Source organism: Amphibalanus amphitrite, unplaced genomic scaffold (genome assembly GCF_019059575.1).
Source record: "Amphibalanus amphitrite isolate SeventyFive unplaced genomic scaffold, NRLGWU_Aamphi_draft 000097F_arrow, whole genome shotgun sequence".
NCBI classification, from domain to species: domain Eukaryota; kingdom Metazoa; phylum Arthropoda; class Thecostraca; order Balanomorpha; family Balanidae; genus Amphibalanus; species Amphibalanus amphitrite.
In genome coordinates, this window is record NW_024881592.1 from 638,539 (window position 1) to 649,748 (window position 11,210).

Genomic DNA, 11,210 nt, shown 5'->3' on the forward strand with positions numbered 1-11,210 from the left:
TCTCTCTCTCTCTCTCTCTCTCTCTCTCTCTCTCTCTCTCTCTCTCTCTCTCTCTCTCTCTTGCACAGTTGGAGCATAGTTGAAACTAATTTATCACCGCACCGTTAGGCATCATTTTCCGACAGGGGGTTCACTCCTACGTTACAATTCTCTCCCCTCCTTTATCTGCCTGCCCGTTTCCCAGCTATCCGGTTCCTTATCCAGCTCCGATCGGTTTATTCGGCTCACTTTCTCCGACTTTTTGTCAGAGCTCAGCTAATCATGCGGCCCCTCCAATCTCCGTCCACAAATACCGGCACTGCGGCTGGCAGACGGGGCCGCCTAGGCAACGAGAGACTCCGAGACGGTGTGGATTGCCCACAGTGCGGTCTTCGTGTGGTCTTTGGTTCGCCTCACAAGCGCCGTATCGATAGCGACCTGTGTGCCCCGCTGCGTGCTGCGTGTAGGACGGCCTGAATCGGCGACCCGGCGCCCACTTAGAGCGGGCCGGTCCGCGGCCTCGGGCGGGCCAAGTGGGCCGCGTGTCCGGCGCGTCGGAGGCGAGCTCGGAAACGGCGCAGAGAGACCGATTGTCGGAGAGCGGGGTGGATCAGAATGGTGGACCGTGTGGAACTCAGTGGACTCGTCCTGTGATCTGTGGAACTGCGTAGAGTTCAGTGCGGTGCTCGGAGTTACATTCGATGGATTATGCCCGTCCAAAGCGAGTATCTAAGGTCAGATAACGCGGCTGCCGCTGCTGTAAACTAAACATAAATAACCTTTAGAGAGCGCACTGCATACTAAAGAAACAGCTTAATTTGAAAATAAAAATGATCCTCGGTATCTATAATATGCAAATAATATACCTTTTAAAGCCGTTGACATTTTTTAAACAGAACTTTATAAATATTTCTGATCATGCTGTTTTTATTTTATGCATTTTATGGATGGAAACGTTTGCTGCATGCAACACGTTGTTGGAAAGGCTTTTTAATTGGTGCTTGTTTTTCCCTTCTTCCGGTCACGGATGGATTGCGTCTCCTCATGATTTCCGTAAATATCTCAGCAACGACTGTTAGACCGATGGAAATATCAGACCTTCACTCTAAATATATTATGCATATAGTGGGGAAAATCGCACTCTCACGCAAATTCGTGTTATACATATCTTGATAATCGGCATCTCTAAGGGCCCACTTTTTACGACGCTCTTTTTTGAGATCATATAACAATCTCATATCACGCGCGCATTCTCTATTGAATGACACTTGTTGCAGTAAAATCATTCAATAAACCTGGTAGTAGTGATGGATCAAATAAACCGATGAAAAGGAGGGTAATGCCCTCGTATTATCCCCCTCATTTATATCATTTTAGTAGGTAGTTCCAAAAAAGAGCAATCGATCGACCTTTCAATTTAGGAGATCGGCCCAATAGATCTGGAAATCTCCGGGGAAGGGGCTGGATTGCGTTCTCCTCCCCCCGCGCCCAGCCCCTAATAAGGGTTGTCTTCCTGTCCAGGAGCCTGCCACTAATAGGTCGAAATCAGCCATAATACACCCTAGAAGGCGTGGAACTTAAAAAGTTAATAAAGGTCATCAGAGGCCATCGTCAGGTTATCAAAGGCAAATGACGCCTGCCTGACTTAATTGCGAGCCTCACTTTTTGTTCGACTTTTTTTCTATAAAAAAATGAAACGAGGGAACTGTCCATCCCTAAAAGTGCGACATTCTAGGTATATGAATGCTGCGCTGCCGTACTCATCAAGCATCGCTGATATACAGTTGTCAGACGGCAATGAAATAAAACACAGCTAGATATGCATAAGCCTTTATTTACATTTATTATATCTATAAATTACCAACTGATTTACGAATGGTTTACTTCGTTATTGGCGCTGCGTATATGTGTATATAAATTATCTATAGGATAATTCCAACGACGTTTTACTGTAGACCGCATATAAATAAGATATTTGTGGGCAGGTTTTATGGCTTCTCTCATGCATGCAGAGTTACAGACTATAAATCAAATGAAACATGACATATTGATGACCAATGGTGTGATTGCTGCGGCATGGTGGGACAAACTTCTAGCATCATGCTTCAAGTGTTTATTTTATTTTATTTATCTAAGGCATAGACCTCTGTACACCGTACAGAGGTCTATAGGTGAAGAAGAAGAGGTGTACAGAGGTCTATGATCTAAGGAAATCACCAACAGGGAGAAGTCCCTCTGACAGACGAAGTCAGAGATAAAAGATAAGTTTATCTCTGTTAACCTTATTAACCCTCGCCGGACCTATTGGTTTTCTACATACGCGCCGGCCGAGGGGGGGGGGGGCGGGTACGACCCCCCCTCGCCGTTTCGCCCCTGGTGGAGCTAGCGCGTCGCGGAAAAAACGAGCGTGTGCGCCGTTACGAGACGCAGAGATTGGTACCCGATTTTAAGGTCCTAGGTCAACCGGTGACCTCTGAGGTCAGGTCAAGTGCCCCAAGGTACGGCTCAGTTTTTGGTGAATAACTTCGCAAAAAACGGCCGCAGAGCCGCGATTTTAGCAGCATCGTGTTCGCCTCGCTCAGGCGCGTCGAATGATATACTTTTTGTCCGGGTCAGGTCAACCTGGGGTGTTGACCTCAGGTCAAGGTCAGGTCAGCACCCCCAGGTCACGAAGTTAGCCGAAAGAGGTCATGTCGCATATCATTCGATTCGGCAGGTCTTCCTGAGTCCATTGGTGGCTTTCTCGACTCGCTAGCTCAATTTGATCAAGAGTTATTGACGAAAAACTAATATGACCTTGATGACGTCATAAATGACGTCACGCAAGGTCAACATTGCAAAAGTGACGCATCTAACCTTGCAAGGAGTGCATCAAATCACGATTCTGTGTGCTTGAGATAGTTGGAGATCGTTCCCGGCGCCAGAATAGCAGTTTGAATTTTTCCCCATTGACTTATAATGGTGAGGTCACAAAAATGACCTGACCTCATATGACCTTTAGGAAAAATCCGAGATATACAAGTTGTGAGACTCATAATGGATACTAGATCCTGCAAGTTTCATTTCCCTGTGACATCTCCTCTGGCAGTGAGGGCGTTGCGAAGTTGCGACATCTGAAGACCGTGCAGAGGTTCACTTATGACGTCATAGATCAGTGACCTGACCTGACCCAAAAATGCGGTTGGTGTCAAAAGATCCGGCTTGAATCAAAGGTCAGGTATGCCAAGTTTCAGCTCTCTATCGCCAGCGTGCTCGGAGCTATCGCGAAAAAAACCCTATGGGGGGGGGCGGCACCCGCCCCCCCCCCCTCGGCCGGCGAGGGTTAAAGGGACTATCCCACCTTTAACATGGGGTTTGAGTTGAGATAGCCAAGTTTGCGGCGAGGTTCAGAAACCACTATCTATCTAGGTTGCAACCCCCGCGGCCTCTTGGTGTTGAAAAAAATCGTTCCCTTCATTTGAAAATGGGCCTTGTACAAGGCCCTATCTTCAACATGGAGCGACCGTTAGTGTGACGTCACCTCGTTTAGTCATTCTGATTTAAATGGGTTTGTTCGTTGAAAAATCGCTTAAAACTTGGTCTGAACTTTGTTGTGGTGCCTACAGAGTAAAAAGAATCAGCTTTATGACAGTAATGTGGCCTGGGGAAGGAGGTAATTTTGGGCTGTGACGTCACACATTTGAAAGTTTGTGTTTGGAATATGGGAAGCCTAAGATGTTTAATGAAAAATAAATGCCAGAACCGTGTTCCTGGTCATCCAATCTATAAAGTCGGGCACAATTTAACTGGTTTTAACAACATTTCAGAAGGTGGGATAGTCCCTTTAAAAGTTTGATTCCGTCCAAGACAATTATAATAATAACATCATTTATATCACTTCATTTTGACTATGTTTCGTGACGATCGGCGCACTAGTTTTAGAGATAATGCGAAAAGACTGGAGGAGGGGGGGGGGGCAAAAAATAGCCCCCTACCAGGGCACGGGTTAATGACGTTTTTTGTATTGCGGCTTACCGGGTGTCGCTACGTGGCCCAAGAGCCGGGGGGGGGGGGGGGGGTTCAGACACCCCCACCCCCAGCCCGGCGCGAGATATATGCTGTTTTCACGACGGGTGATCTGGAAATGCACTTATTTGACCAAATCTGCACCAAACCTCTTTTACAACAAATATTTTCTTATCGTGACTTTATTTCAGTGTTTTAATCGAAACTAACTTCCGGCAATCAAAAAAGAGTTATATAAGCATTTGTGAAACAAAAACTGATAACTTTAAAGAAACACAATGAAACTAATTTGACCAGAACTTCCCCAAATCTGCATCTAATCTGCACCAAATGTGTACCAGATGGCCGTCGTGAAAACGACTAATAAGAAAGAGCGAGAACGGGACTGTGGGCTTGTGCAATGTTAAAATGCGCATTGTCAATTGGAATTGCGAATTTAGTTAGGACGTCTCCGTACGATGCCAGCGCTTCGGGGCATTTCATAATGCACATCCACACCTGAAACTGGTGGTTTCTATCCGAAGGATAGCTTAGCTTGCTGGTCAACATTCGAAACTGGCTGGCCATAGACCGAGCGTTATGTAAACAAGAACACATTCCTGATCCCGGCATCAAGTCACGAAATCTTACATAAGACGTCTGTGACTTCTGCAATTCCATTCGGTGCAGGTTACACAACAGTGCTGTCTGTAGTGTCCGTTGGTCACCAGTCACCAGTCACATCGCGTGCCTACGTCCGTTGGAGAGTTATATGGAGTTGATAGCATTACCCGGCCAGCTCATCACGCCTCTGCAGAGGTATCGGCTGCGTTACTAAATTCTCAGGATGGCTCAGGATAATTATTCCAGAATGGCATCGAAAGATAATGTGTTTATTGACTGAGAGCATTTGTTCTATGAAATGTGTCTCTTCTCGATCAGCTAATTACAGAATCATATCAGTCATGTGTGTCCGTAAGCTAATAAAAAATATCACCGGAGCTCTGCCAGAGGGCATTGTTTATCCGTAATATCCCACACTAGTCTGAAATCCATTTTTCCAGAAAAGGACTGTCATGGAACTATAAAGAGCCGACTGAATGTCAAACGATCAAAATCAGAGACATTTGATCGATCGATAGGAAATGAACGTTAACATTATGCGTATGTAAACATTATGTTCTGGTCAGGGATGAGGAGCCGTGGAAATGTCAGACGACTCCGGCTCTGGCTTCGGCTCTGGAGAAAAAATCGACTCCGGCTCCGGCTCCGGCTCCGAGAAAAATGGTCCGGCTCCGGCGGCTCCGGCTACGGTTCCAGCTCCAATACTCAGTACATCCCCATGCAATTAAGTACGGATGGAAGAAAACAAGACTATGGGATTGGTGCACGTTGCTTCTGTAATTGCATAACAAGGCGATTTCTATATTTTGAATACCGCATGTTTTACTGCATTGAGCTGTCAATCCGAACTAGGTCAATAATTTTTTCCTCTTCAAAAAAAGGAGCCGGAGTCGCCCGCTTTTTTGACGGCTCCGGCTCCGGCTCCGGCTCCGGCCGACTATATTATTTCACGGCTCCGGCTCCGGCTCCGGCTCCGCACCCCTGGTTCTGGTATACATATGAGAAAAAAAGCATGCTTTGTTACACAAGAATGACTTCAGCGAGCTGAACGAAGTTGGCAGCGTGTCTGTCTGCAACGCCATCATTGAATGGTAATGCCATATACGGAAGAAATTTGCATATTTTTCTTGTTTCCTGGTGGCCGACGCGCGACGACGTCGTTATCTACCCAGCACGTCTTTCAACATGTCTTTCAACCAGTCGGGGTCGCGCAGAGATTGGCAGCCTGGAGACTCCCTCAGTTCATTTGATCTCATTTCGGGCGGTTGCCGGTTAAAACCATCGCCGGTACAGGGGGAGGGATGTCCCTCAGGTTTTTCGCGAATAGCTCGCGTAAAAAGCGGTTGATCGCGACGAAACTTTCATTACTCTAGCATTGATCAATTTTACACCTACCCTGAAAATTTCATGACCCTGGCCCAAACGACCTTTGACCTGTGACCTACCTTCCGAGACCATCTTTGGACGGAATCGCGATTCGGCGTAAGTCGGCTCGCATTAGCCGTGCGTTTGCAAGCTTTTCGTAGTTTCAAACATTCAAACATGTGATTTGATGTTGCTCCCATGCATTAGGGTCGATGTCATTGTCGCCTGAAGGTCAGGTCAGGTCGTTGACCTTTGATGACTTCGGTTCACTTTTTCGAGTTTTACATTTTTCTAGGCTAATTTTTGGAGCTAAATTTTGAATTTAGCAATCATAAGGGTTCCTCCGTAGTCTATAGGGATCACTTTTCTCATTACAGCAATTATGTTCATACCATTAAGTAGTTTCAATGTTTTAAGCAAAAATAAAGTCTGATGTTTTCCTAAATCACGGATGGCTACATATAAGCTACTAGTGGAATATAAGCTGGAAACTGCTAGAAATAAACTATGAACCTAATTTGACCGAATCGCACCAAATGTGACCAAATGTGTGCCAAATAACAGTCGTGAAATGGCTAATATCTGACATTGCGTAACATTTGGGCTTTTGTGTGGGAAGGCTGGATCTCAACACTTCAGGCACAGGTTTTATCTTATCTAGAGCTGATTTTGTAAGGCACAAAAGGCTCTGTCAATGCAATCGTTAGTTGCTAGCAATCATTTATCATTGTGCCACTATATCTTGCATATCAATAAGCCTTTGTCATCATGCCTTCTGCTCATCTCAATCAAATTTATTCGTAATTTCGACAGCACATTGTGAAACAATAACCAGTAAGACGCCTTTTAGGCGATGAAAGAACGAATGCGATAGTGCAGGGCTGTGCATTCGTGCCCTTGTGCAACGTGAGATCCCAACTAGAGATTTACGTGTCACCCAGCTAGATATTCCTTATACGGCGCAACAGCTTTGGAAAAATGCATCGCCCACTGAATCTACCGGGTAGAGGTCCCAACGATAGATGCAGTTGCATTGCATCTTCATTGGTCTAATCCTTGCGATGTTCTCGTAAATGGTAAAAAATTGATACCCTTAATTTGACGCATATGTGTCGGGACGGGACGGGACCTCGATGCATCATACAAAGAAGGCAACTCAATGATAAAAAATGATTATATCTGGTGCCCTTATTTCGGTCGGGAGCTGTTGCCGAGATGAAAACATAACTTATAATAAAATAAAAAAACAGTCTAGGTTGGGCCTCTCATGCTGAGTTTTTTTTTTCTTCTTTTTTTACAACTACAAATAACTTCGCTCGCTCTTCCTGCTCCCGACCTTTCATTAGTAATATGCTGAAATGGGTGGAGAGGCTTCCAGACTGCACGGAGATGCTTTACGTTCATCGTATATGTCGAGTGATTTCTTTTTTAAACCTTCTTAAACATTTTTTCCTGATCTTGCTGTTGATTAAAGCAGTTACACATTACATGAATAGCTTACTTGATACGAAACAGTAACTTGAGGAAAGCAAAAATAATCATGTCGACTCACAACTAACTATGGCTCCCTTCTGTGACTTGAGGTGACTTTAGACCTCACCAATATTATTCTTCCATTCATTTTCGCAAAAGAAATGCCTGTTCATGTGCTGCGCAATGAAAATCATGAGCTATGCAAGCAAACAAAAACTACAAAAATATGCGATCTAAGCAAACAAAGACACATGCAATGAAACCACATGTGTAAGTCGTGGTTAAATCAAATCCTAAAAGAAAATAATCTAACCAGAAATGCTAAACCAGAGTAGATCTCAGCCGGCGGGTATCGTTTGTTGAGAGGAGCGCTGCGCAGTGCGCACCTTCGAGTCCGTGCAGGAGGGGGCCGGCGGCGGCGGCTGGCAGTGCGAGTGACCCGGGCCTCTGCCACAGTCTGCCGGCCGCGGGCCGCTGAGGACGGCGCCGGTGGTTGTGGTCGACGCGCTGCAGCGCCGCTCCCCACCCGAGTAACGCGAGCCCGAAGCCATGCTGGGCGGTTCGGCTAGATGGGGGCGCTGGTGGCCGGCCCGAAGCCCCTCCCCCGAGCGGCGCCGCGGGCGGAGCGGTGCCGTGCCGCGGGCGCCCAGCTCCAGTCAGCTCGTGGTGGAGACCGATCGGAGCTGTAGCGAGCCGGACCTTCCGGCTGCCGCGGAGCTGGACCTCCCGTCGGACCGGGCCGGCGCGGCCGGCGCCGAGGCCGGCGCCCGCCCGCGCGCCAGGACCTTCTCTCTGACGAGGCTCCACTACAGCGTCTACCTTGAGCCAGACGCAGAGAAGGCGGCGGCGGCGGCGGCGGCCACCCTGCCCAGGACCCGCCCTCCCATCACTATCATCGGAGAGGAGACGCGAGTCACGGACGATGAGCCCGTCGAAGAGCGCAAGCAGAGACGCAAGAAAAAGCCGCTCCGTAAGTTTTTGAGCGTTGACAATTTGCGCAAAAGCGTGCGCAAGAGCAAAGAACGGATGCAGGGCATCGACGAAGCGTTGCGCAGGCAGGCGCGCAACACACTGCGGCGCATGCGCACAGACCGAAAGGGCTTTAGCCCTGCGGGTACGGCGTCCCCCTCAGTGGCGGCGCAGGAGCTGGCGGAGTCGGAGGCGGAGCCCCGTCCAGAGTCCGCAGGGGAAACTGACGAGGCTGCGGAGCAAGCACGGCCAGAGCCCCCGCCGCGGAACGATATCTCGTTCTGCGAGGACTCTGCGACAACCAGCGACGAGCCGTGCGCCTCACCGGTGCCCCCCGAGCTCAGCATCCGCCACGAGTTAGCTATGGTGCAGGGGGCCAGTGACCCGACCGACGCCAGCGCCGTGCCGCGGCCGGACGAGGAACCAGCGGCCGCCAGCGCCGGCCGAGGAGGCGTCGGCTTCAGTGAGCACACTCGGGCGACGGAGGGCGGCGTCATGGACACGGCCGGCAAACGAGAGAGGGGCGCGTCGGCCGCCAGCGACCCGGAGCGCTCCGACGACCACCTGCCCCCATCGGCGAGCCCGCCGCCGCCGCCGCCCGACGCCAAATCTGCCCCTCTGGCCGCGGCCGAGCCGGCGCCGGCCACCGACCCTGACGAACAGGTGGAGAAAGCCGAACAGGCGATAGAGGACCAGGAGCGAGTGCGACCTCAGCGGCCGGCCGATGTCCCAGATAACGAGGTGAGTTTGGTCGGCGATAGTGAGGTGAGTTGGTCGATCGACAGTGGCCGGCCGCGCCGACCCTCGGCCGTCTCGTACGCGCCTCTCCCCGGACCCCGCGCCGCGCCGCGCCGGTCCCGGCCGGCCTGGGCGGCCCGTATCGGAGATGCGTATCACTAGCAGAGGCCGGGCAGGGTTCTTTCGAGTTAAGGCCGCCCCACACTGGACCTCGCATGCGGGTTGCGAGTTTGCGGGTTTTGAGTTTGCGGGCATAATACTAATTCATAGAGTGATTAGACCGTTCTTTATGATAACTTCGTGAATGCAGTGAAGCCGGTACACCTTCAGAAAATTACACATAGTCGCAATACCAGCGCAACGAACCAAAATTCGGCTCCAACGAAAAACCCGCAAACCTCGCAGAACTCGCAGACCTCGCAGCGAGGAAAATCGAAAGTTCACTCAAAATCAACTATTGGAATGCGATGCAAGGTCGCTCGCAAGCTAAAAACATGCAGACTCGCCTGTTAGATGGTAGTGTGGGTCACTCAGCTTAGATTGTATGATTTGAACTTGAATAAACCCGAAAACCCAAAAACTCGCAACCCGCATGCGAGTTCCAGTGTGGGGCGGCCCTTATGGTGTCTTGTTTTTGTTGATTTTGTTTACGAGGAATGTGTTATTGTACACTGGGCTGGGCATAACACACCACTAATTTAGTATTTGAATGCTAGCCTCGGATTCAAGTAGTACGTCAATATTGACATTGCTGAGCATTACAGTAAATAAAACGGTAGGGATTAGGGAACCATCTTTCCTTTTGCATTTAAATGCATTTTTAAGGGGGGAGTTCACTTGAGGCATCTCATGCTGTTCGAAAAGGAAAAGGTATGCGTTAAAAACTTGTACAGCATTGCTAGTCGTTTGCCATAGCGTTTTGTCTCATGAAGAATATCAAAATTGTACCTCTCCCCTCCGTGTGTGACGTTACTTTACCGCGAGGCTAACCGTCGATATTGTCGAGGCAGAGTGTTATGACAAGGCATACAGTAAAGTAAAGAGTTGTAATCATCACACCCTGGACCCGCGGGCATTGACCAGGGTGGAATACTCTGGCCCATCCCTGACCCATCAGCGTTTTTCGGGATACTTTTCAAACAGACTGTGGGGTCAAAGTAAATTTTGTCGTCCTAAGTAGGAGACTGAAGAGTTCTATTTATGCAACTTGGAGTCGGAGTGACAAAATGACCGACACCGACTTCGGGATAGGGTTGAAATAAGCTCAACCAACAGGAGAATTTCATAAAACTATATGGATTCAGATCACTGCCAAATCATCCATCCCTTTACTAACAAAATAAGACGTAATTGTGCAATTTTAAATACTGCTGAAAAACGTAATATAACATTATCCAATCTACATCATATGTGTATCTGTATAATGCATACATTTGAGGTGAATTGTATACGACCATGCTTAAATGTTTGCAATTCGGACGTGATGGGCTTTTATCCATGATGCTAAGCTGTTTGATCGGTCCTGTAGCAGCCTGCCTTGGTGCTCACTGCTAATGACGTGAAAGCAGCGCATATGGGGAAAGTTTGAAGCTTTCTTGGGTAGCGAAATTTATTTCAGTCGTACGTACGAAATTGTACATCTTATTGATTCTACAACACTTGCCCTAGCTGGGATCTTGACCATCCTCTGCATGTGTAGAGTAAAAAAGAAAACGGCAATGCCTTGGCCAATGAAGTGCAGCATGAAAACATCTCGTTTTATTCTGGGAATATGGCTGATACGAATGATATGAATGAGGAGCGGAGACCGGGTTCAATTTGGAGTGGTCGAGTTTGTAAGTCAGCATCCAAGTCAAATAAATACCTACGCTACTGCATCCGGTCCAATGCCGTCTGGTGTATAATAGTTTTGTGGGCATCCTGGCGGTTACGGAGTCCCCCACTTAAGTTCCGACGGCCACGTAACGCTGATTAGCTCCGGTGAGCTCCCACTGTTTACCGGAGCTAAGGACCATACAACACGCCAGCAGCTATGGTCGGCTAGCTACCACTAATTATTTGCCTTGCGAATTACTCGC

General features: G+C 48.5%; 1 protein-coding gene across 1 annotated transcript; it reads left to right on the plus strand.

The window, feature by feature from the left end:
* The first annotated feature begins 490 nt into the window (after window positions 1-490).
* LOC122380410 (cell surface glycoprotein 1-like) lies at window positions 491-9,294 on the plus strand. Its single transcript, XM_043363563.1, has 2 exons — window positions 491-713; window positions 7,546-9,294. Exon 2 carries the CDS (start codon window positions 7,975-7,977, stop codon window positions 9,292-9,294), a length of 1,320 nt encoding a protein of 439 aa, XP_043219498.1. The 5' UTR covers window positions 491-713; window positions 7,546-7,974.
* The last annotated feature ends 1,916 nt before the right edge of the window (window positions 9,295-11,210 follow it).

Excerpts from the sequence above, each read along its gene's own strand:
- LOC122380410 (XM_043363563.1), top strand. The coding sequence starts at position 7,975 with ATGCTGGGCGGTTCGGCTAGATGGGGGCGCTGGTGGCCGGCCCGAAGC.